The sequence below is a fragment of the Gopherus evgoodei genome, chromosome 3 (genome assembly GCF_007399415.2).
Source record: "Gopherus evgoodei ecotype Sinaloan lineage chromosome 3, rGopEvg1_v1.p, whole genome shotgun sequence".
Classification (NCBI taxonomy): Eukaryota; Metazoa; Chordata; order Testudines; family Testudinidae; genus Gopherus; species Gopherus evgoodei.
Window position 1 is genome coordinate 64,801,061 of NC_044324.1, and position 27,190 is coordinate 64,828,250.

The window sequence follows — 27,190 nt, forward strand, 5'->3', positions numbered from 1 at the left end:
GGAACATCTCCTGGGAGGGGAAGTCAGGCTCCTGTCAGGACAGGAGGCTAAACAGAGACTGGGGGAGTTCTCTCACCAACCTCTTTGCAGGCATATGATGAAAAGGGCTCAGTAGACTGTAACCTTGGCCCTAGAGAGAGAAGCGCTACGTGGAGGGTCACAGTGAGCCACTGAGGCTAGCATAAACCACCTAGAAGCGCAGGACCCACGGGAGCAAGGTCAGAGCTCCACCACAACTGGTAACAAGACTGACATTAGTTTCTTATTCCAAACTCTTTATTCATGGTACCAGTTCCTTATTTGTGGTTCCCAGTTCCTTATTCAAAGGACAAAATTATTTAAAATATATATCCACGTAAGACTAAATTTTTAGAAATGTCATTGAGTTAAAGTAATTGAATGTTATAAAAATTAAATTATTAATTATTTATAATTAATCAAATAAGGAGCTGGTTTTTACTGTCCATGACAAAATAAGTCACGTCACCCCAAGTGCCATATCCCTGTGACCAACAGATTGTTCTGAAAGAGCTGGGTTATGCCACTCACTTAACTGAAGCTTTGTTCTTGAGCAGTGTGATGCCATCCCAGTTCCTTATTGTACATAGGGATTGAATAAGGAGCTGGATTTTGACTGGTTGTATGTGGCAAAATAAGTCTCAGGTCATGCCAATGACAAGTCCCCATGACAGTTATAATCCTCTGAAGTAGGTGGGACATGCCGTTCACCAACCCAAAACTTTGTTCTTGAGCAATATGCTATGGGGTATCATGGCCCCCACCCCAATTCCATATTGTGCATAGGGCTAAAATAATGAAATGGAATTTGACTGACTGTATGTGACAAAATAAGTTTTGGGTCACCCCAGTGACAGATCCCTGCAGCCATCAGACTATTCTGAAAGAGCAGGGACCTTTCACTTGGTGACCCAAAGTTTCATTTTGAGCAATATACTGACACCTGGTATGCTGTTATGCCACTTGCATTTTCTATGTGAAAGTTTGAATAAGAAACTAAGTTCTGACTGATGGTATATGAGAAAATTCATCTCAGGTCACCCCAATTTGCTGTGACCATCTGAAGGAGCCAGGACATGCCACTCACTGCCTCAAAGCTTTGTTCCTATGCGATATGTTTCCTCTCAACATAAGAATGGCCACATTGAGTCAGATCAATGGTACATCTAGCCCAGCATCTCCCGACAGTGACCAGTCCAGATGCCTCAAAGGGAATAAGCAGAACAGGTCAATTTATTGAGGGATCCATCCCCTCTTGTCCAGTCCCAGCTTCTAGCAATCGGAAATTTAGGGCACCCAGACCATGGGATTGTGTCCCTGACCATCTTGCTAATAAGTCCATCAGTAGCTATCTTCCATGAACTTATCTAATTCTTCTTTGAATCCAGTTATATTTTTGCCCTTTACAACCTTGCCTGGGGATGAGTTCCATAGGTTGACTGTGTGTTGTGTGAAGAAGTACAACTTTCTTATGTTTGTTTTAAACCCCAGGCTATTAATTTCATTTGGTGACCCCTAGTTCCTGTGTTATGAGAAGGGGTAAATAACAATTCCGTATTCACTTTCTCCACACCATTCATGTTTTTATAGATCTATACTAGATCTCCCCTTGTTCATCTCTTTTTTTCTAAGATGAACAATCCCAGTCTTTTTAATCTCTCTTTATATGGAAGCTGTTCCATCCCCCTAATCATTTTTGTTGCCCTTTTCTGTATTTTTTACAGTTCTAATATCTTTTTTTTAGATGGGGTGACCAGAACTCCATGCATTATTAAATGTGCAGGTGTTCCAGGGATTTATACAGTGACTTCATATTTTCTATCTTATCTATCCCTTTCCTAATGGTTGCACTAGTTTTTGTGACTGCTGATGCCCATTGAGAAGATGTTTTCAGAGAACTGTCCACCATGAATCCAGGATCTCTTTCTTGAGTTGTAACAGCTAATTTAGACTTCATCATTTTGAATGTATAGCCAGGATTATGTTCTCCAATGTACATTACTTTGCATTTATCCATATTGAATTTCATCTGACATTTTGTTGCCTAATCACACAATTTTGTGAGATCCCCTTGTGATTGTTCAGTCAGTTCTGGAATTAAATATCTGGAATAATTTAGCAGTCTGCAAAGTTTGCCACCTTGCTGTTTACTTCTTTTTCCAGGTCATTTATGATTATGTTGAACAGCACTGGTCTCAGTACAGTTCTGTGGGGAACCCTGCTATTTATCTCTCTCCCACCTGTGAAAACTGACCTTTTATTCTTAGCCTTTGTGTCCCATCTTTTAACCAGTTACTGATCAAAGAGAGGACTTTCTCTCTTATCCTACTTTGAGAGCCTTCAGTGAGGGATCTTGTCAAAGGCTTTCTGAAAGTCCAAGTACATTATATCCACTGGATCACCACATGCTTGTTGACCCCCACCTCAGAATTCTAATAGAGGCATGATTTCCCTTTATAAAAGCTGTGTTGACTCATCTCTTAACATATCGTTTTTATCTATGTGTCTATTCTTTACTATATTGTCAACCAATTTGGCTGGTTCTGAAATTAGGCTCACTGGCCTGTAATTACCAGGCTCACCTCTGGAGCCCTTTTTAAATATTGGCGTCACATTAGCTATCCTCCAATCATCTGGTATAGAAGCTGATTTAAGTGACAGATCATATGCCACAATTAGGAGTTGTGCAATTTCATAGCTGGGTTACTTCAAAGCTCTTGGATGAGTACTGTCTAGTCCTGGTCACTTATTACTGTTTAATAGATCAATTTTTTCCAAAATCACCTCTCTGGACACCTCAATCTGGGACAGTTCCCCCGATTTGTCACCTAAAAAGAATGGCTCAGATGCGGGAAACTTCCTTACATCTGCTGCAATGAAGACAGATAGAAAGAATTCATTTGGCTTTTCCGCAACAGCTTTGTCTTCACTGAGTGTTTCTTCAGCACTTTGATCACCCAGTGGTCTTACTGGTTGTTTGTCAGGCTTCCTGCTTCTGAAGTACTTAAATTTTCTTTTACTGTTAGTTTCTTTGTCTAGTTGCTCTTCAGATTCTATTTTGGCCTGCCTGACTTGCCAGAGTTTGTTCCTTTCCACTTTCTGCAGTAAGATTTGACTTCTAATTTTTAAAATGTATCTTTTTGTTTCTAATTGTGTCTTTTATTGTCTTTAGCCCTGGCAACATATTTTTTGGTAATGCTAACGTTTTTATTTGTTTGTTTGTTTATTTATTTATTTATTTTTTGGGGTATACATATAATTTGAGCCTCTATTATGGTATTTTTCCATGCAGCTTTCAGGCATTTCACTCTTGTTAGTGTTCCTTTTAATTTCCATTTAACTAGCCATCTCATTTTTGTGTAGTTCCCCATTTTGAAGTTAAATACTACTGTATTAGGTTTTTTTGGTATTTTTCCCTCTACAACGTTAAATTTAATTACATTATGGTTGCTATTACCAAGCTTTTCAGCTATATCCACATTTTGGACCAGATCCAGTGTGCTACTTAAGAGTAAATCAAGAATTGTCTCTCCCTTTGTGGGTTCCAACACTAGCTGCTCAAAGAAGCAGTAACTAATGGTGTCTAGAAATTTAATCTCTGCATCCTATCCTGAGGTGACATGTTCCCAGTCAACATGGGGATTTTGTGTTTTTCTGTTTTAGTAGCCTGTCTAATCACCCTCAGCATTTCACAGTCGCCATCACCATCCTGGTCAGGTGGTCAGTAGTATATTCCTACTGCCATATTCTTATTATTCAAGCATGGAATTTCTATCTATAGAGTTTCTATGGTACTGTTTGATTCATTTAAGATTCTTACTATATTTGACTATGCTGTCTTTCACATTTAGTACCACTCTCCTAGCTGTTCCATGACGTTTCTGTGATATCTATTATATCAATATCCTTATTTAATACTTGGCACTCTAGTTCACCAGTCTTAGTATTTAGACTTCTTGCATTTGTATATAAGCACTTATAAATTTTGTCATTATTTAGTTGTCGGCCTTCATGTGATGTAATTGAATGGTATTCTATTTCATCTTTTCATTTCTTTTCAGTTCCTATCTGTACTTTATCAATTACTATCCTCTCATCTTTAGTAGGATATATAGAGTATCCCCTTTAATAAATCCTTCCCTAACAGATGTCTCTGTCTGAACCGTATGCTCCTCCGCACTTGTCAGCTTCCCCTAGGCCTTAGTTTAAAAACTCCTCTTTGACGTTTTAAGCTTTACATGCCTCCCACTCCACTTCCATATTGTGCCTGGAGTTTGAATAAGGCGCAGGGGTTTGATTGGTGGTAGGTGACAAAATGTTTTGAATCACCCCAAATGATATGTCACTTTGACCATTATTTCATTTTGAAGATGAGGATATTCCACTGCTAGAGGTGAACTTTTATTTCTGGTGCCAAAGAGTCCTGTGGCACTTTATAGACTAACAGACGTATTGAAGCCTAGGCAGTTGGTGTGCAAAGTCCACTGCCTATCATCTTGACTGATATTGTCTCGTTGTTTCCTTGTTACTCCCCTCTCACCATCTCTTGTCTGTCTTAAACTTCGATTGTAAACTCTGTGGAGTAGGGACTGTCTTTTTGTTGTGTTTGTACAGTACCTAGCACAATGTGCTCCTGGTCCATGACTGGGACTCCTAGGCACTATGCTAATACAACTATTAAATAAATAACATCAATCAGTCAACAGCTGTGAAGTTAATCATTTCTAACAATGACAAGTTTAGTAGATTAAAAAAATCTGAGAACAATTTAAGTATGTGCTTGTTTCCTTGAGGCATATCCTGTGATGTTAAAGGCAATGGGAGTTTAGACTGTTTAGGACTGCAAGTTTGAGCTCTGTATGAATGGTGGACAATTAGTAATATAGAAGGTAAATGCTCAAGGATAGCCATATGGAAGAGAGAGACAATATAAGAAAATACAATTGCAGGAATTATCAACAAATGTTTTGTATAGAAGATATATAGGAGCAATAAAGCCAGTAACACCAAAAGTTAATATAAAAAGCTTAGAATGTCTAAACATTGAGTAGTCAACAGGAATCACTCAAATCCAAATTTACAAAATGCAAAACAGACAGCATGGAACTCTTAGCCTATATTTATATATATAGAGAGAGATATACCTATCTCATATAACTGGAAGGGACCTTGAAAGGTCATAGAGTCCAGCCCTCTGCCTTCACTAGCAGGACCAAGTACTTTCCCTGACAATTTTTTTTTTTGCCCCAATCCCTAAATGGCCCCTTCAAGGATTGAACTCACAACCCTGGGTTTAGCAGGCCAATGCTCAAACCAATGAGCTATCCCATTTGTAAGAGGTAACTTTAGAAGACGGTTCTTGAAATTAGAAAGTGGTAAACAAAAATATTATTTATAAAAGTATTTGTATAGAGATATGTTACCAGGAAATTATATACCTATTAGCTTAACTTCAGTTGTTGAAGTGTTAGGAGCATTTATAAAAATTGTGCTTCAAGATAACTGTTTTGATTTCAGGAAAAAAAAGGTCATGATTCAGTAGCTGGTTGGAATTCTTGGAAGATTTCAGTGCTACAGCAATGCCAAGAAACACTGCTCATGTTAAAAATCTGTGGGCATTTATTAAGATGAATAATATTTTGGGGTTTGTAACTAAGGTACTTTATTTGCATCATACTAAAACCTTGTCACTGCAGGTAGACTTGATATCATATCTTTAAAATGTCTTAGATTGATTTAGTTCTAATCCATACATTGCTTGTTTCTGCTATCAGATGTGGTGGTTTTTTTAAAGTATAATTTAAGAATGTAGGTTGTGATCTTAAAAGGTGCTGTCAGCAATCGGTGAAATCACTTTGTGGGAGTGAATCAGAGCAGGCTGCTTCCACTTACCATAGTCTATGAATTAAGCAAATGGCCTGATCATTTTACTTTATAAAGCACCTTCTGTGCAGGCATATTCTGAATTTATAGGTATGGGATATTTATGCTATGTCACATATCAGTGATGTTGTAATATAATAAAGTCTGCTTAATGTCATCATAATCTTGCCACGGCATTTTTATCTTTAGCCAGGATTTTCCAGTAGGCAATCTGATGTCCCCAGGCTAAAAATGAAATCATCAGGGAGAATTCATCCCTAGCCATCAGTTATTTACTACTTTAAAAAAAAAAGAAATCAGTCCTTCATTGTGCATCATTATCACAGCGATATGATTTAACGGCAAATGGTACAGTATTGGGCACATTTAAACTATATTAATACAAAGTGGTTTGGTGCATAGCAAATATTTCTGTTAAATAGGATGCTCCATTATGCCAGTAAATTGTAATCTCATACTAATGACTCAGTGGGTAAAGATGTAAAACAGTTTCTATATTAATCTGTTTTTTGAACCCCATCCACTCTTTAGTTTGCTAGTAAAAAGTTCATTACTATAAAATGTCTGAAGTTTTGGCCTGCATAAATTTTTTTTTTCTTCAGAGTTTGAGGTTAATTGGATAAGTCATCTGTGAGAGTTTGGAAAATTGTGGGTTTTCACTTTTAAGATAACTTTTTTTCATTTTTATGAAGAAACAAATAATGAAAGGTTTAAAAAAAGGTGAATGATCTCCAGCTTGTATATGGTTTCCAAATATCACATTCTTCATAGCATCTCCAGTAGAATTACACAGTTTTATAACACATCACAGCTGCAAGACCAGACAATATGACAGACACAAGACATTAGAGTGAGGGTTACAGTAATAAAATAGGAGAAAATGTATATGAATAGAGAGAGGAGGGAAGGGGAAAGTAGAGGCTTGCAGGAATGAAGGTGTAGCTTTCTTTGAACCACCTCAGCACTATTTATCCAAAAGGTACCCAGAAATGGTGCCAAATTTCTTCTAATTCCTATAATTGATCTCTACAGCGTTAAACTATTCTTTCTTTGGCTGCTGATTCAGACAGGTCTGAATATGGAGGTTTTCACTCTTGAAATTCCTCCCCCTGCCCACACAATTCAAATGCCTCAGTGGAAAATGTTTAAACTTATTTTAGTCATTAATTCTCATTGAGAGCTATCACAAGAGACTGTTTTGCTTTTTTTTAAACAGTTTTACAAGTTGTAGAGCACTTTATTTAATTTGCCTTCAACTGTAAATGGAACACTAGGCTTATAAATTCATGGATTAGTCATGACAACTTTTAGAAAAGTCATGGTTTCTTCATGGCTCCCCTTCCACAGCTGCCAAAGCGCCTCATGTCAGTTTATTCTGCTGGCATCTTCACCCCTTGTGCATTCTTTGGATGACTGCTCTTGGTTTCACCTCATTCTCTGTTAGTGCCAATGGAATAGGCTGGCAATACCTGATCTGGTGTCTGAGCTACTGTTTCCAAATAGTTCTGCCTAATATGTGTCCCTTGTGATTGAGGCAAGAGAAAGGGGCTACAGCTGGATGTCCATCCCATTGGCTGCTTGAAGTGGGTGGGTAGAAAACAATTCTTCCTAACTTCATGCCACTGTGCTCAATACATCAGTCCTGTGAGCTGCTGCCTCCTCCTCCCAGCAACAGCATGATATCAACTGGGTCTTTTCCAAGTTATCACAAAATGGATCCTGCTAGGGGGCAAGAGAAGTAGAGCAACGCTGCTCTCCCAACATGCCACCCTCGTGGCTGGCTGTTATGTTGTTTCTCTCAGTTTCTCCCTCTGTCCTTTGGCCTACTCCAGCCATCAGTGTCTCCTAGCTGTCCAGTCAGATCACCAGAGTCGTCCTTCTTCCAGACAAGGTCCTTTCCTGAAGTCCAGCAGCAGTGTGTCTAAAACCAAACATTCAGCCCAAATAGGCTCAGCTGGCAGATATTTCATCCTGGGTGTGCCTGTGGTGCTCTAGACAGTTCTGTGCCTCAATCCACCCATGATCTAGGGGTTGGCGCACTCCTCCCCTTACTGAGGGATCCAGGCCAGCTTTAGCTTTCTTGGATGGCTCACAGGTCATCTTTTGAAGCAGATATTTATGAAGTCATTGGGAGGTGAACTATCTCCAGTTCAACAGGTTAATCATTAATATTTGGAGGATTTTCTTGCCATGCTATATTAGGAGGAGAACATCACCAGACAGACATTTAAACTGTTTTATTTAACTAAAACAGCAGCATTATGTATTCTGGATTTTTTCTTCTACAGCAAATGTATATTTTAACAAAACAAGTATATGAATTTTTGAATTTAGTTAAACATTCAGTTTTTTTAAATCAGGTTTGTTTTTGTTAAAATTGTTTTAAACTAAAATAGTTAACTTCCTTTAAGGGAGGGAGAGTGTAATGGGAGGCACTCACCTTTTGAGCAGCTCCTGCCACTGCATGTGTACTGCAGTCCTTTTCCCACTCTTGGCACCCCTGAAGGTTGTTGATCTTGCTCAGTGGATCTTCAGTAGCTTGGCCCTTGGCCTGGTCACACAGTCAAAATGAACTCCTTCCAGAGTATCAAAGAGTCCAACAGAACTGTCTGTCTACCCTCACCAGGGTCTTAAGCTCCTACTCTGGGCCTTTACATTTAGCCCTTCTCTTGAGCCACATCCCATTCTCTGGGTTTACACCACTTCACCTGTGGGAGACCCCAGGACCACCCACTACTCCAGGTTCCAACTCCGGGACACTATAAACAGAATCCACATACTGATCACGTAAATTTGTTGCTGCTACTTCCTTGGGCGTCTTCCCACATGGTCCCCTATATCTTCACCCCTTATCCCAGGTTTAAAGTTTTCAGCGCCTCCCTCCAACTTAAGCAACTGCAGCCAGAACAAAACTCTGGTTATCCCTTGAGCTCCACCCTTCCTTAGCCCTCTGGTTCCAGCCAGGAACTGACCTGCATTGATCCTCAGCATCTTTATTTGAACCTATTGCACTCTGCTTGGCTACTTCCATGAGACCTCTCTAGACAGGCCTGGAGGAGCCACCTTCACTGCTCTCTTCTTGGGGTGGGGTGTAATAGGATTGTGGGGCCTCCAGCAGGGGCCCACAGTGGCCTACTACCCCAGATCACAGAGTGGATATAGTTGTTTGGACATGTTTATTGAGTTAGGCCTGCCTTATTATGTATATGCATAGATGCTTAGAAGGGTGGGGGAGGCAGGAATGGAACATGGTTGAATTGACCTTGATATGTTTCTTTTTCATGTTCTTTGGGGGAGCGATTCTCAGTGATCTAATGAGACAGGGTTATAAGTTTTGCCTGCCCATTCCTTTATTTTAAATAATTTGGGTATTAGAGAGTGTGTCACATGGCCTCTTAAGTGGTGTCTGCTGGGGTGGCCAGAGTTCTGAATCACATGGCTTTTTAAAAGCCTTTTTTAAACCCTGAGTTGTGCCTGAAATTTCAGCTCCATTAGAACTGTGCTAGAAGAGTTTATAAGCTCTGTGAGCCTCATGGGCTAGGTACCAGAGGGGCAGCTGTGTTAGTCTGTATCAGCAAAAACGAGGAGTCGTTGTGGCACCTTAGAGACTAACAAATTTATTTGGGCATAAGCTTTTGTGGGCTATAAACCACTTCATCAGATGCCATGTAGAATATTAGCAAGATCTAAGACATAGGGCTCAGTTTGGTTACAATTTCCAAAGTTTAAGCTAGCAAAGCTCATAGCTCCTGTTATTTCTTGTATATCATTCTGCCATGCAGGATTCAATGCTGTAAATCATCTGAGAACCACATGTGAGACTTCACTGAAATTATACACGCCAACAGCATAGCTTGGCCTGTAGAGTTTGTAAAAGTTTCATTGAAGTTACAAGCAAAAATTATTTTTGACATTTTTTTTTAAATATCTAGTAAAGGGAAGTTTTTCTTCTCTAATAAAAGCTAAAGAAACTCCTAGACCAAAAACTTAAATGAACAATTTCCATTGAGAATATATTCTTATTTAAAACAATGTAAATAGAAAATAATTTAAAAATCCTAAATGGCAGAAACTTAGGAAATTTGCAGTTTAGGTTGCAAACTAACCTCATTTTTGCCCTTGTATTTCAGTCACCTCCACATTTACACCAGAGATCTTCTCATTCACCATGTGTGAGACATCTTTTTTTCATCCACTTTTCATCCACTTTTCCATTATGGACCAGAGACTACAATAAATTACAATCCTGTGTGCAAGCCAGGATACATTCTGGAATGGTGCATACAGAAGATGAATTGGAGAGTGCAGTCTACCTCATTCACAATCCTCACTGGTCAACCCACTTTACATATCTATCTGTGTAGGACTAGAAAGTGCCAACTGTTTTGTAATACATACACACAAGGGCACTGAATTCTGGCTCCACAGGCAACCTTAATTTTGGCATTTCCTAACTTTGGAGTGCTTGCAAAGTTAATGTTTTTTAACATAGTTCTTGTGTGTAATTTTCTCAGTTTTAAAAAAGCAAACAGAAAAGACAGCATTTCTGTCATATGACATTGACTCCCATAGCTCATCAGCAGGGTTGGAACCTTTAAGATCCACTGTAGAGACCTCTGCCACTCGAGCTAATGGAGTAACTGATAGTAGTAGTAGATTATCATCTGTGTGGATCAGCTCTAAGACAGAATGGAACACATTGCCAGCAGGTTTCATAGATATTTGGTGATAGGAGAGGAATGATGAGACTTAGGAATCTTAAGTTCCATTCCAGGCTTTGGAAGGAAGTGTGTTCTAGTGAGCACACTCTTCTGCCGATTCCCCCCACAACCTGTCACTGCCCCAGTCCTGTCTCTACATCAGCACTGTGCTCCTTCCATCGTTCTGTTCTTCTCACTTATCAGTCCCAATCTTCATCCATTAAAACCTAGTCTCATCTCACCAGACTCCCTCTCCCAATCCTTCTTTCTTCCCCATCCCTGAACTCACCATCTCCTTACCCAGCCATTCTTAGCCCTTCCCTACCCCCAGTTCCTTGTCCCCAGTCTCCTTGCCCAGTCAGTCCCAGTTCTCTCCATTCACAACCAGTCTTTCTAGTCCTTCCTGGCCTCCAGTTGCCCATCTCCCTGCTAGCTCCGAATTCTAGTTTTCTTCCATGAACTTTTCATCCAAGCACAGTGTCCTCACCTTCCCTGGTCCTTGTCCTAGTCTCTTTACTAATCCACACCCTGGTTTCTGATCAGATCTGTTTCCCCTCCTCTACACACACCCTCCTTTCCCAGTTCCCTGTTTAGACAGTCCCCATCTCCACCCCATGGCTTGCAGTCCCACTCTCTGCCTCACTGTCATTCTTCAGTCTCAGTCTTCACTCCCTGCTAGCCTCTAGTCCCAGTCTCCACCACCCAAGCTCCTTTCCAGATCTGTTCCCCCAGCCATCCTTTGCAACACAGTAGGTTTGGCTCTTCCCTCTTGTCATTTGAGTCAGACTGTTTTCTCCTCTACACTGCCTGCCTGCTAGACAGGGGATCATTGACAGCACAGGAGATACAGGCTCCATACTCGAAATTCAAGCTTAATAATAGGTAATGCTGCCAATCCCATCTCTAATGGTGTAAGACTTGACAGTAAGGGAAAACTGAGAAGTAGAAAAGCGTACAAAACATTTTTTTTAAAGTTAACTCAATGTTTTTCAAACTTTAAATGAATTTTCACTTCAATGTTCAGACTGAATGTTGGCCAAAGTTTTCAGTTGATTCATTTATCTGAACTTGTTGTAACCATTCCCTCTCCAAGTCATTAATGATTCTTAGGGGAAACAATTTAAGTTGTTTTCATATGACATTATATGATGCAACTTGATGCCTAATGCAACATGAAGCCACACACTTAATCATAATGTGATTTGAGGAAGATAGATTAGGGAAAATTATTTCAAGTAACAGACAGCTGATCTTAACTTTTATTGTAATAAGCATTCAAAGTACTCACCTAGGCACAGGCTGGTAGATGGCTCCTATTAGTTGCTGTCCTCTTTTTTGTTTATAATACTCAGTTGTCCTGAAGCATATCTCCTTTTTTGTCTAAACTTTTTTCTACATAGTAAATGTTATGGCTAATGTGCAAGCATTGGCAATAAGAGCAAGTGAGATTATTAGCTTTGGCCATCTGACCTTTGTGTTCTTACTAACAGTGAGTCTCAATTTGAATCCCCTCCGCAAGCACAAAAAGGATAGGTTTCAGAACAGCAGCCATGTTAGTCTGTATCCGCAAAAAGAACTGGAGTACTTGTGGCACCTTAGAGACTAACACATTTATTTGCGCATGAGCTTTCATGGGCTACAACCCACTTCATCAAATGCATAGAATGGAACATATAGTAAGGAGGTATATATACACATACAGAGAAAAGGGTAAGACTTCAGAGTCTCAGTCAATGCTAAATACATCGTCCACCACCATAAGAAAGCAGTTAAAGCTGACTCTGAGCTCTGGTCACCAAATTATTTGTAACATGACAGCTGATGGGATATGTCAGCTGGAAAAGAAATGTCTTGACATAAACTCCAAGCATCTCTCACTTCAGTCTCAGGAAATGTAACTCAGATCATCTTTCTCTTCCTGGAAGATATTCAGAAAGTCAGAGGCTCCATTGATACTTGTAAATACGGAAGTTCATCATAAACTCTAACACACTCTCATTCACTGTGGAAGAATTAGAGTTCGTAAGATTTAAAAATAGCAGCTTCTTGTCTATCAGTGCTTTTTAAAGCAAAAACCAAAAGGTAAATAAAAGATTGCCTTACTAAACTTGATATGGGTAACTCTTACTTCTGCTTCACAAAAATAGCACTGAATACTGGCTGTAGCATAATTATTCACTTTAATTCATTCACACTTCTCTCTTCAAGCACAGTAAGGATTAAAAAAAAACCAAGAAATTTGAGTTTCAAACACTTTCAGAACTTGTATTTTGAAAAACCCAGAACTTGCACTTCATCATCCCACATCCCAGTGTGCTCAAGAATAAAGTTTCTGCAAAAAAAAAAAAGTATAAAAGGCATAATATGTAGTCAAGAGTTGGTGGAGACACTCATTGCTCCCAGCCCCTTAAAAAGCATAGCAATGGTTATTGAACTGCTGCAAAAGGCCATGACAAAAACTTCCTGCAAATAGGGTTAAAGGCAGAAATTGATTGCACAAACTGTTGTTGTCCACAAGTGCTATGATTGCATGTTCATGGTTATTGTCCTTTTTAAAAAAGGGCTCCAGAGGTGATCCTGGCAATTACAGGCAGGTAAGCCTAACTTTGGGTACCAGGCAAATTGGTATTGGTTGAAATTAGAGTTAAAAAAAAACAGAATTATCAGATGTATAGATAAACACAATATTTTAGAAAAGAGACGACGTGGCTTTTGTAAAGGGAAATCATGCCTTACCAATCTATTACAATTCATCGAGGGTGTACACAAGTCTGTGGACAAGGGTGATCCAGTCAACATAGCATACTTGGACTTGTAAGGATGTCACTTTTTGAGCACCTCCTAGCAGCTGGTGTAGTACTGCAGTCCTCTTTTCACTTCTAACACCTCCTGCAGGCTGCTAACTGATTTTGGTGGATCTTGTGTGGCTTGGCCCTCCGGCAAAGTCACAAAGTCCAAATGAATCCCTTCCAGGGTAGTAAAGTGGCCAATAAATAAACAGTCCCATTGCCATTACTTGGGGTCTTCAGCCCTGGCTCTGGGCCCTTTAAATTCAAGTCTTTGTTCAGGCTCTCACATAAGCCCTGTCTGCTCCTTGGGGCTAGTGCTACTAAGACTGATAGAGAAACCCGTGCCTGTCCACTACTCCGGGTTCCAACCCAGAGACCCTATATACAGCAGCTATGCACTGGTTGATTTTAATTCATTGCTGCATCTTCCCTAGGCCTCCTCCTACCTGGCCCCTTTTAGCTTCACACTTAACTCGTGGTTAAGGTTCTTTGGTCCACCCTCTCCCTACAAACCCAGTTTAAGCAAATACAGCCAGAAACAAATTCTGGTTATCCCTCACTCTTCTGGTCTCAGCCAGGAACTGATCTGCTAAATCCCTGCAGAGTCTTTTATCTGAGGCTAATGGACTCTGATTGGCTGCTTGTGTGAGATCTCTTAGGCAGGCCTGGAGGACCCATCTTCACTGTTCTTTTCCCTGGGTGGAGTGTGGTAGGACTGTGGGGCCTCTTTTAGAGAATCACAAACGCCAGGTACACCTCATCACAGTTGCTCACCAAAAGCTGTTAAGCAAACTAAGCAGTCATGGGATAAGAGGGAAGTCCTCTAATGGATCAGAAATCAAAGGGTAGGAATAAATGGTCAGGTCAATAAAGCAAGGTCCCCTAAAGATCTGTACTGGGAGCTGTGCTGTTTAACATACTGATAAATTATCGGCGAAAGGGGTCCACAGTGAGATGGCAAAATTTGCCTATGATGCCATACAAAATTATTTGAGACAGTTAAGTCCAAAGCTGACTAGGAAGAGTTACAAAGGGATATCATTAAACTGGATGACTAGGAAATAATGGCAGATGAAATTCGATGTTGAGAAGTGCAAAGTAATGCACATATGAAAAAATAATCCTAATTATACATACAAAATGACACAGTCTAAATTTAGCTGTATCTGCTCAAGAAAGAGATCCTGGAGTCATCGTGGCCAGTTCTCTGAAAACAGTTGCTCAGTGTGCATTAACAATCACAGGAGCTAACAGAATATTAGGAACTATTATGGAAGGGATAGATAATAAAACAGAAAAATCATACTGCCACTATATAAATGCATGGTATGCCCGCTTCTTGAATACTTCATTTAGTTCTGGTTGCCCATCTCGAAATAGATGTATTAGAATTGGAAAAGGTACAGAAAAGGGCGACAGAAATGACTAGAGGGATGGAACAGTTTCCATATGAGGAGAGGTTAAAAAGACTGGGGCCAGGTCCATACTACAGCGTTAAATCAATTTAAACAGTGTTAAATCGATTTAACGCTGTAACCGTCCACACTACAAGGCACTTAAAATCGATTTTAAGGGGTCTTAAAATCGATTTCTGTACTCCAGCTAAACGAAAGGAGTAACCCTAAAATCGATATTACTATATCGATTTAGGGTTAGTGTGGACGGAAATCGAAGTTATTGGTCCCATTCTTTTACTGAGCTACCCAGAGTGCACCGCTCTGGAAATCGATGGTAGCTTGGGACCATGGACGCACACCACCGAAGTAATGTGCCCTAGTGTGGACGAGTAAAATCGATTTTATAAACCCTGTTTTATAAAATCGATTTTACTAATATCAATTTTAAGCTGTAGTGTGGATGTACCCTGGGACTGTTCAATTTAGAAAAGAGATTACAGAGCGGAGGACTATGATAGAGGTCTATAAAATCATGGATGACATGAAGACAGTAAATAGGGAGATGATATTTACTCCTTCATATAACACAAGGACTAGGGGTCACCCAATGGAATTAATGGGAAGCAGGTTAAAAACAGATGGAAGTACTTGTTCACAAATCACATGGAATCACATGAAAAACCTGTGGAACTCATTGCCAGTGGATTTTGTGACAAAAAAAATTATAACTGGGTTCCAAAAAGAATTAGAAAAGTTCATGAGGATAGGTCCATCTGTGGCTACTAGCCAAGATGGTCAGGAATATAACCCCATGGTCTGGGTGTCTGTAAGTCCCCAACTGCTAGAAGCTGAATCTGGACGACAGGGAGTGGATCATGCAAAATTGCCCTATGCTCTTCATTCCCTCTGAAGCATCTGGCACTGGCCACTATCAGAAGACATGATGCTGAGCTAGATGGACCATTGGTTTGACCTAGTACAGCCGTTTGTATGTTCTTGTGTGTGTGAATGTATGTTCTTTGGCATACTCTACAGCACTCTGTTGCCACAGGGAGGACACTCTGGGAGTTTATGGGCAGGCTGGAGGCACATTGCTGATACTGCAACCTATGTTATACACCTCTACCTCAATATAACACTGTCCTTGGGAGCCAAACAATCTTACTGCATTATAGGTGAAACCGCATTATATCGAATTGATTTGATCTGCCGGAGCACGCAGCCCCTCCCCCTTCCCCCCGGAGCACTGCTTTACCGCGTGTATCCGAATTCGTGTTATATTGGGTGGTGTAATATCGGGGTAGAGGTGTAGTTCAAAATAGATAGGTTTTACACCTTTGTGTTGTTCAGGGAGTGTAGAGTGCAGACTTTTTTTTGAGCTGTCTTTTTTTCCTATGGCTACGCTTTCTTTCTCTGCATTGCTTACATATTGGGTGATACTGCATCATGCCATCATCATTGCACTATGTACAGGCACAGTATAGTGCTACATTAATCTTGGTGTAACTTGCCTCTTTTTCACGAATGTGCAGTGCTGTGTACTTCCTTTACTATTGCAGATAATGGATAGCTCATTGTATTGTCACGGGCAATTCCTTTTACATGCTCACGTTGATAGGAGCACCTAAATCAAACACTATATTAAGCTTTCAAAGAGATTCTAAATTCCAGATCTAATATTCTGTAAGATTCTAAATTAGAAGTTTTGTTTTTCCCATATTAACATTATGGTGTTCTCTGACTTAGAGTATGTGTCTTTCTGTGAGCTCTATTGCGTATTAGAACACACCTCTCCAAAATACACCCTAATTTTGGTTCTGATCAAAGATTATATAATTTCAATCTTTTTGTCTTAGTATAACACTTTTACTAATCAGTTCTGTCTAGGCACTCTTTAAACTGGGTAGCTGCTTTTTATTCTATTATGTATAGTTAGAGCCATTCAAGCAATAGAACATAAGCAAAACCCAATCATTCTTGAGGATGTCAATTTTCCAGGGCTCCATTCCCTAGATGCCTGCATTATGGAATTCACCATTGAATGGAAGCATATCCTGTAAGGCATCCATTAATGATTTTCCATTAATTGGTCACCAAGGAATGTTCATTTACTTGTGCTGTTGACATTCTTCTTTCCCTCAGAGACTAAACCATGCCTTCTACGTGCCTTTTGTTAAATTAGGTCTTTGGAATACAGTAGCTATGCTGGCATAATGCAATTGGGATAACTGTAAAGTATAGTTTTACAATGGTCTGTTTTCCAAAGAAGTGAAGAGCATGAAGAGAGAGTAATTGTTGTTGCTTTTGGTTTTTAAATGTGATAAATCAATTAATCAATTACTTCATTTATTTAGGTCTATTGACTCACCAGTCTATTGTGAGTCTGATCCTTCTAGTGTGAATCTCATTTATAAATCTGAAATTCTTCAACATTTCCAACATTATCAGAAAATCATATGAGCATAATTAATAGATTCTGGGATAAATTAATCCCTGGTCTAACGCCATTTAAATCAGTGGAGTTACACTAGGAATTAATTTGACCCTGTGTGCTTTCTTAGTTTACTCTGAAATGCTCTCTTCCGTTGTCACTTTTCCAGATCAGTGACAAGGGAAGCAAGAACAAGCCCATTACATCTGAACTTTTATTCTGTTTCCCAAACTGTTTGCTAAACAGTGAGGAAAGAGGGGTGTGTTTTTTCATGTGATGCACACTGCACAGACAATCACAACTCTCCTTTATAGTATATCTGAGGCAAACTTTCAAAATTTCAAAAGACTGTTAAACGCCATTAATTTAGGCAGCATCACAAGTGTCATTGGTGCTCAATGGGGCCAAATGCAAGAATCACTGTACTTTCTTAATGTAAAGAAAGTGCCCAGAAATTTCTTCACTATATAGCTTAAAGACCTTTTTCTTTCCTTCTCCCTCTCACACCAACTTCTTCAGAATTTCCTAAACTTTTACTGCCCCTCTCTCTGACTGGTAAAAGATTTTGACAACACTCTTCTGCCTCAAGAAATACCAGCTGTTCTGACCCAATTCTCCCAGTGGCTAAAGCCCTCCCATGTCTCCTTAATAAGGTGTTCAGATATCATGGTGATAGGCACTTTAGGAAAATGAACTGTCAAACACTCCCATGCACAGATGTGCTGTGTGGGTTTGTGATGGGGTGGGGGACCCCATCCAGTGCAGGGTGAGTTCACCCCATCCTTCAAGCTGACCTCTGTTTCTAGGCAGTGAGACCTAAGGACTAAAGTCGATAGAGTTGCTCTGATCTGCAGGGCTGTAAGGCCTAATGGCAAGAGTCTATAGAATCACCCTGGTTCACAGGGCAGTGATGCCTAGCAGCCAGTGTCAATAGAGATACCCTGGATTCGCAGGGCAGTGAGGCCTAGCGGACAGAATCAGTAGAGTTGTCCTCCGGGGTGGGGCTGTATGGCCTACTGGCCTGGTGCAGTGTGTGGGCTGCCACACAGGGGGTGAGTGGCGGCCAGGGTAGGAGTACCCGGGTCCTCCCTGCTCCACTGGGTCTCAGCCCAGGGCCCTGTCAGTGGCGAGTGTGTCTGCCAATGACTCAGCAGAGGTCTGTCCACAATGCACTGACTATCATCAGGACAATGGGCTATTTCCTTCTGTGATACTCATGGTGGCAATCTGTGTGTCTTTGGGGTCTCCAGGTTCCTCGACTGGTGCAACTCCCTGTAGCTCAGACCTCCCTGGGGCATCAACAGCTGTCTGGATGTCTGCTTGGGTCTTGGTGCCTTTGGCTTCCATGGTCCAGGGCTCCAGCTGCTCCTGGGTGGGAGCCAGCAAGGAGTATCCTTCCTTTCTGGCGGTCAGCCCAGAATGAGCTGGGCTGCCCCCTCTTATACTGGTGCTCCACCTGGAGCATGCCCAGTAGGGATGTAGGGGCATGGCTTCCTCCACCCACAGTGAGAATTTAACCTTTCCCCATCCAGTGCAGGGTGAGTTCACCCCATCACAGGGTTACGGGTGTCTGTCACAGATCATACTTGTCTTACATTTCACTGTAAAACAGGACTGGTCCTGCCTCTTAAAAATTGTGTGCTGCTCACCTAAGGAGGCTCTTGTGTATTGTTTAGACTTGCAAGTACATGAAAAATCTTGCTCTCATGAACTAGGGCACCAATTCACTTCTTTCTGAATGGGAACACGCAAATAATTGATATGTAGGTTCAGACTCCCAACCTTTTTAGAAACTATGCCCTTTTCTCTTGATCTGTGCCTTCCCTAACTCACCTTTGGGAAAACAAGAGTATTCCAGCATAACTACCTTCATGAGTGAAGGCTTCAAGAAGCCCTCAAAGCAATAAATTATTGTACTTTTTAAATCTCACTTCAGAATCAAGACCTGAAAAAGCCCTATTTTTTAAAAAAAATAACTGTTTATCTATTTCACATAAAAAGACAAAAAGATACTTGTGCAAAGACTATTGGTAGCCAGGCAGATTATTAAAATCAGTCCATAAAAAATATAAAAACAAGAGCAAAGCAGTGTCAGTACCTCTTTTGCCCCACCCAACAACCAAACAACCAGTAACTGATAACTGAAAAAAAACTTCACATCTCAGAAGCCACATAAATGCTTAATCTAAAACAGACAAGTGGATCACATTATATGCTTTCACATCTTATCTTGATCTTCCACCTGCTCCCATTGCTTTTCTCAAAGCAAATATCTCTTTAGACTCTTCTATAATCATCCTTAAAACTCCTCACAGATCATTCATTGAATCTTTAATTTCTCAATGGAGCTGTTTGTTTATCTAAATCACTCACTTTTAAGATGAACTTGGTGGGATTTCACTGAATGAATGAATGAATGAAACATAGAATAGCATACTACAAGATGTCAGTGCAGTTTTGTTATCTGTTATATGTATCTGTTGTTTACATCTGTCTCACCTATTCAAAACATTTCTTCAGTGCTGGAAAATCAATTGTGTTTGCAGCATAATATCTTTCAGTTTCAAAATTCAAAGGCTTAATTATTGCAATGTTTGGCCTCAGTAGGGTTTCATGAGTGTAAATGAAGTCACGATTTGATACTGTGTATTGAACGTATGTCTGCTGTATCCTTAGTTCCCTTCCCCCACCTTCCTTTCATATATCAGAATAAAAATAATCTTTTCTTCCCCCCTGCACCCATAGGCAAGTATTTCCAAATGGCCTTCCTGAAGAATACTCTTTAATAGCCACATTCCGTGTAAGACGAAACTCCAGAAAGGAACGGTGGCATATATGGCAAATTTTAAATCAGTATGACACCCCACAGGTAAGAATATTCTTTATTTTTCACATAGTTTTCTTTTTTGTTGGAGGAGGATAGATATAGGTTAGTGGGTCTTTCGCCTCTGGATTCAGGTCTAATTTACATAAGACAAATCTGTTGTTCAAAATAGCTTGGTGGTCTTTACTCAAATCACAGAAATACAGCAGTTCAGCAAAATTTCTCCAGTAATATTGGAATGGTACTAGGTGTGTTGAAATGTAGACTGGATGGACAGTGAAAAAGATACAGGAGAGAATATTTAATGATTCCTGCCTAATCCATGTTATTAGGTTGCTCATTTATTTTTCTTCCTGGTTTATGTACAGTCCATGTTTGCTTATACTAAATTATGATTTTTTTCTCCAGGTGTCTGTCATTGTTGATGGTTCAAAAAAAGTTGTGGAATATATAGCCAAATCTGCTCAGGGAAATGTGCTACACCACACCTTTAAAAATCGGGAAATTTATCCTCTCTTTGATCGGCAGTGGCATAAGGTTGCCGTTAGTATACAGTCAAGGATTGTTTCCCTCTATGTGGATTGTAAATTAATTGAGAGATGGCAGACTGATCTAAAGGAATCCATTGACTTTCAAGGAAGGACTTTCATTGCTGCTCGAGCTGCTGATGACAAGCCTGTAGATGTGAGTTGTACCAGTGAGATGATTCTTAAAGCAAAATGCGCTAATATGCAAATCATGTTTTAAACATACTTGTAATAGCATACTAAAGAAATATGAAAACAAAACAAAATGCAAAAAAATTAATACCCATTGGGTGTTTTACACCAGTTCACTGGTCAAATTTTTCGTTATTCTCTTCTAAACAAGATATCAACTCCTGCAATCTCTATTCAGGCAAAACTCTCCATTGTTCCAAATGGGCAATATTGTCTGAATTAGGACTACAGAATCGGGTTCCTGTTTTCAATATTATTTACATTTCTATATCCATTTAGAAGTTAAAGTCATTTTGACTTATTACTACTATACTGTTTAGGGCTCACTTTATAGTAATTGTTTTGTTTTCAGTTTTCAATGTTCATATTATTTAATTTGTCGTAGAAAGGGAAAGAATGTATAACATGTTTAGCCACTCCAAGTATTTTCATGGGAACCATTAAATCCTCACCTACCCAAACATGGTAGATGTATGAGTCTGAAAACAGTATGATTCATGCAACTACAGTCAGGGGAATATCATAAGATGATTATTATTATCTTTAAATAAAATGGTGTAGTAAGAACTCTGCTGCAGTGCCAAGGCAACTGAATTTCCCTATTCAGTGATAATGGGGCCTTTATTTATCTACTATCTGAGTCACCAAAGCAACTCTTGCATATTATAATCTATATTCTACTCCAGAGATTTTCCCTCTTATACTTTCTTGTGCAAAAACTCAGAGGAAGTAATTTGCAGTTGTGAGAAATGTTAGTTAGTTTTAATATTTAGTACACATCTGCCTACCAGGTTTTAAGCCTGCTGTGTGGGGTTTAGAGTGATGACATGAAAATTTCCAACTGCATTCTACACTCAGCACATTATTATTCATGTTAACTGTTTTACTTTATTTTATATTATTAGCATAACCTAGCTTTATTGCAGAGCTTGATCCTGCACAGTGCTGAATACTCTGGTTCTGATCCGGCAACACACTTAAGCACATGTTTAACTTCAGTGGAACTACTCATATACTTAAAGTTAAGCAAGTCCTTAAGAGTGTTACCAGATGGTAAGAACATAGGAATGGCCATATTGGTCTGACAAATGGTTCATGTAGCACAGTGTCGTGTCTTTCAGCAGTGGTTGTTGCCAGATGCATCAGAGGGAATGAACAGAACAGGGCAAATTATCGAGTGATGCATCCCCTTTTATCCGGTCCTGGCTTCTGGATGAAGTCAGTCAGAGGTTTACGGACACTTAGATCATGGGCTTGCTTCCCTCTCCAACTTGGCTAATAGCTCTTGATGGACCTGTCCTTCATGAATTTATCTAATTCTTTTCTGATCCCTTTTGTACTTTGAGCCTTCACGACATTCCCTGGCAATGAGTTCCATAGGTTGATTAAGCAATGTGAGAAGTACCGGTACTTCCTTTTGTTTGTTTAAACCCGCTGCCTATTAATTTCATTGGGTGACCCAATTCATGTATTATGTGAAGGGGTAAATAACACTTCCTTATTAACTTTCTCCGCACCATTCATGATTTTATAGACTTCCCTACCATATTCCCCCTTAGTCATCTCTTGTCTGATGAACAGTCTCAGTCTTTTTAATCTCTCCTTTTATGGAAGCTGTTCCATCCCCCTAATATGTTTTGTTGCCCTTCTATGTGCTTTTTCAATTCTAATACATCTTTTTTTAGATGAGGCAATGAAAAGTGCAAGTAATATTCAAGATGTGGGCGTACCATAGATTTATATAGTGGCATTATTGTATTTTTTTATTATCTATCCCTTTCCTAATAGTTCCTAACATTCTGTTAGCCTTTTTTTGACTGCTGCTGCACACTGAGCAGATGTTTTCAGAGAACTATCCACAAGATTTCTTTCTTGAGTCATAACAGCTAATTGAGACACCATCATTTTCTATGTATAGTTGGGATTCTGTTTTCCAATGTGCATTACTTTGCATTTAACAGCATTGAAATTCATCTGCCATTTTATTGCCAAGTTACTCAGTTTTATGAGATCCTTTTGTGATTCTTTGCTGTCAGCTTTGAACTTAACTATCTTGAGTAATTTTATATTGTCTGCAATGTTGGCTATCTCACTGTTTACCCCTTTTTCCATATCATTTATGAATATGTTGAATAGCACTGGTCCCAGGACAGATCCCTTGGGGACTCCGCTATTTACCTTTCTCCACTGTCAAAATGACGACTTATTCATAACCTATCATAGAATCATAGATTATTAGGGTTGGAAGGAACCTCAAGAGATCATCTACCAGTTACTGATTTATGAGACATCTTCCCCTCTTATTCCATGACTGCTTAGTTTGCTTAAGAGTAGTTGGCGTGAGACCTTGTCAAAGGCTTTCTGAAAGTCCAAGTACACTATATCAATTGGATCACTGTTGTCCACATGCTTTTTAACATCCTCATAGAATTTTAATAGATTGGTGAGGCATGCTTCCCCTTTACAAAAGCCTTGTTGACTCTTCCCCAATATATTGTGGTCATCTACATGTCTGATATTTCGTTATTTACTATAATTTCAACCAGTTTGCCTGGTACTGAAGTTAGGTTTACTGGCTTGTAATTGCTAGGATTGCTTTCAGAGCATTTTTTGAGAAATTGGCATTATATTCAGGGCCATCTCTACCCATACGCAAAGTATGCAGCTGCATAGAGCACCAGGAAATTTGGGGTACCACATTTCCTGGTGTCCTGCGCAGATGCATGCTGCTCCAGCCCCTGCCCCACCTCTTCCCCATGGCGTCCACCCCTGCTTCACCTAAGCCCTGCCCCAATACACCCCTTTCCCAAAGCCGCCGCCCCAATGCTCTCCTTCCCCAAAGCCCCCGCCCCTGCTCCACCCCAGCCCTACCTCCACTACCCTGAGAACTGCAGCAGGGCCAGGCCTACACTCATCGGCAGTAGGAAGTGCAGTGACACAGCCCAAGCCCACTCTGCGCCACTGGTGAGTGCTGGGGGGGGTTCCCTCCTAATCCCCTAGCCAGCCCCCATCCCACCCGCAGAGGGCTACCCCCCACCCGCATGGGGGGGTTTGTGGCTGTGTAGGGCCCCAGAATAGTTAGGGACGGCCCTGGTTACATTAGCTATCTGCCAGTCATCTGGTACAGAGGCTGATTTAAGCAATAGATTACATACTGCAAATAGTAACTGCAATTTATATTTGAGTTTCTTCTGAACTCTTGGGTGAATACCATCTGGTCCTGGTGACTTATCACTGTTTAATTTATTAGTTTATTCCAAAACCAACTGTATTGACACCTAAATCTGGGACTGTTCCTCAGATTTGTTATCTAAAAAGAATGGCTTGGGTGTGGGAAATTCCCTCCCATCCTCTGAGGTGAAGACTGACACAGAGAATTAATTTGGCTTCTCCACAACAGCCTTGTCTTCATTGAGTGCTCCTTCAGCATTTTGATCATCCAGTGGCCCCACTGGTTGTTTGGCAGGCTTCCTGCTTCTGATGTACTTACACAAAAACTAAACAGCAACATTTTTTTTCCACTAGTTGCTCTTCAGATTCTTTTTGCCCTGCCTTATTATACTTTTACATTTGACTTGCCAGAGTTTTATACTCCTTTCTATTTTCCTCAGCAGGATTTGACTTCCAATTTTGAAGGATTTATTTTTACCTCTAACCACCTCTATTACTTTGTTGTTTAGCCAAAGAGAGATTTTTTTAGTCCTTTGCTGCTTTTTTTCATTTGGGATATACTTTTAGTTTGAGTCTGTATTATGGTGTTTTTAGTTTCCATGCAGCTTATGAAAGTGAAATGCCTGTGACTTTTAATTTCCATTTAACTAGCTTCCTCATTTTTGAGAAGTTCCCCTTTTTGAAGTTACATGCTACTGTGGCAGGTTTCTTTAATATTTTTCCTCCTACAAGAAAATTGCATTTAATTACATTATGGTCACCATTACTGAGCTGTTCATCTATATTCCCCTCTTGCATCCGATCCTGTGCTCCACTTAGGACTTAATCAAAGATTGCCTCTCCCTTTGTGGGTTCTGGGACCAACTGCTCCAAGAAGCACTATATGGTGTCCAGAAATGTTATCTCTGCCTCCTGTCCTGAGGTGACATGTACCCAGTCAATATGGGGATAGTTGAAGTCCCCCATGATTATTCATTTTAGTAGCCTGTCTAATCTCCTTCAGCATTTCAAAAGCAGCATCACCATCCTGGTCAGGAGGTTGATAGTATATTCCTACTGCTATACTCTTATTATTCAAGCATGGAATTTCTATCCAAACAGATTCTATGATCAAGGCCAGAGTACTTAGCATCTTGCAGGTTGAAGCCCATATTTATTTAAAATGTATAATGTCTCCCCCGCACCTCAGGACCTGTCCTTAAAACCTAAATATAACCCAGCCATTAACACATAATAAAAGACCAAATTTTCAGTGGACTTTGCCAGCAGGGAATTCCCCTTGTGAGGGGAACTCCATTGGCATAAAGCTGGTGGAGGCCATGGAGATAGTTCCTGCACCACCAAGCACTCTTGATATTCCCCAGTGTATATGGTGTTTTGGAGGAGAGAGGGGTGTGCTGGGGCCAGGGCAGGATTGAAGAGAGGTTGTGGGGGAGCAGAGCCGTGCCATGCCAGTTCTCCTCTGATATAAAGTACTTTACGCAAGTGATTTAAGCTAGAATAGGTAGGTCACTGCACTAACTTTTGCCATGACTATAATTAGCTAACTATAATCAGCTTCCTGGGGTTACCTCCTCTCTGACAATCCATCCTAAAGTATTCAGAATAAAAGACTTGATTCCTGCTCTTCAAATGACGTAGTGGAAAGGGCCAGGCAAAGACCTGTCCAAAGTGACAGATCATACTCTGGCTCTAGTGGATTGCTAGAGGGGCTCACTCCCGGGGTGTGTGACATTGAGAATACACTTCTGTGAGTGTTTAAAACTCAGGACAGATAGCAAGAGACATGCAGAGGATTACAACTTCCATGAAGATAACTGGGTCCCATTATAGGATTTACACTGCAGTAGCTGAGAGAAGAATTTGGTCCATCATACTCATGTGATTTTTCATTAAGTTCTGAATGTGTCTGTTTCTGACATATTTAAGTCAAACGTGATATTTTCAGAATGACCAATTATAATGGCAAGTTTGGAAAATTACATAGTTTCCATTAGTGCCTACATATAGTCCTTTTTTACTGTTGATATAAATCCCTACTCTTTTTTACATTTTTTAACAGATTGAACTTCGCCGCATAACAATTTATTGTAACCCAAAATTTGCAGCTCAAGAGACCTGTTGTGAAATATCTGAGGGCATGGTAGGTTATTTGTAAAAATGTAAATATAAAACTGAAAATGCATTAATCTTTTATGACAAAACTTTCACCTTATTTTATTTAAAGAGTGTAAACAAGAAGCACGGCAACATTAAATTGGTCTTGCTAAAAATAGGATACATTTTCCAGAAGAGCTTTTGCTAGGTGAGTTGTTGAAACAGGATAGCATTGGAAAGCAGCACTTCAGTGAAAGAGGAATATAAGGGACACTGTTCCAATGAAGAACACTGGAGGCTGCCATGCCCCGTTTTCTAGATACAGTTATCCATACTAATTAATAGTTGAGGAAGTCACAGGTAGAGTGTTTAGAATGTAGATCTTTCCCACTGAGCTAAAGGAATGTGTGGTTCCAGAGAAAAGAGAGACTTTTATACTTGATTATCATCTTTACTTATGATTCCATTATGTGTAGTCAGTGGGGCTTGTGGAAGGGGCATTACAAACCTGTATGAGATGGAATGTGGTGGGGGGGAATGAGGACAGCACTTTTGTTAACATACTTTCATTTTACTACTATAAGGAAAACAGAAATAAAGAAATAAACAACTGAATGTCTTGTCACTGACAACAATATTTTTATCTTTGATGTACTTTGCATTTTTTGGATATGCACATAATACAGATAAGGTGCCATATTCATTGAATTTTCTGGAGTTACTTTTCTCCTTTGTTTTGACAGATACAAGCTGTGTGGGTTTGAAGTCACTGGGATTACTCATTTGCTTGAAGCTGAGCATGCAAATAAGTGCTTTACTGAACCAGGCCCATATTTTTAAAATAGTTGTACCTGAGTTGTGCATGCAAAATGGGCACTAGGACACAACTAAACACAGATTTGGAGAGAAGAAGAAGCTGAGAAGGAGGGAAATCAGATGGATAGGGCAGCTTGGAAACCATATGCAGGATGAATAATGAGTCAGGCTGTCCCTAGAATACACACATGGATTTGAGAGGGCAAAATGGGCTTCCCAACCATCTCCTAAACCTCCAAAAAGCCAAACAAACCACAGGATGGATGACCACTAGTGTATCTCAGCTGTAAAGAGACAGGGAAATGGGAGAAAAATTAGCTAAGATTAGAACAACAGAGTACAGTG

The 27,190-nt window shown here is 40.0% G+C and overlaps 1 protein-coding gene across 1 annotated transcript in view; it reads left to right on the forward strand.

The window, feature by feature from the left end:
* The window catches only part of COL19A1 (collagen type XIX alpha 1 chain), a 237,489-nt gene that overhangs the window by 742 nt on the left and 209,557 nt on the right, over positions 1–27,190 (forward strand). Inside the window, exons 2-4 of the mRNA XM_030558321.1 lie at positions 19,964–20,087; positions 20,451–20,726; positions 25,995–26,075. Coding sequence (XP_030414181.1) covers positions 19,964–20,087; positions 20,451–20,726; positions 25,995–26,075 — 481 coding nt within the window. The remainder of the gene's footprint in view (positions 1–19,963; positions 20,088–20,450; positions 20,727–25,994; positions 26,076–27,190) is intronic.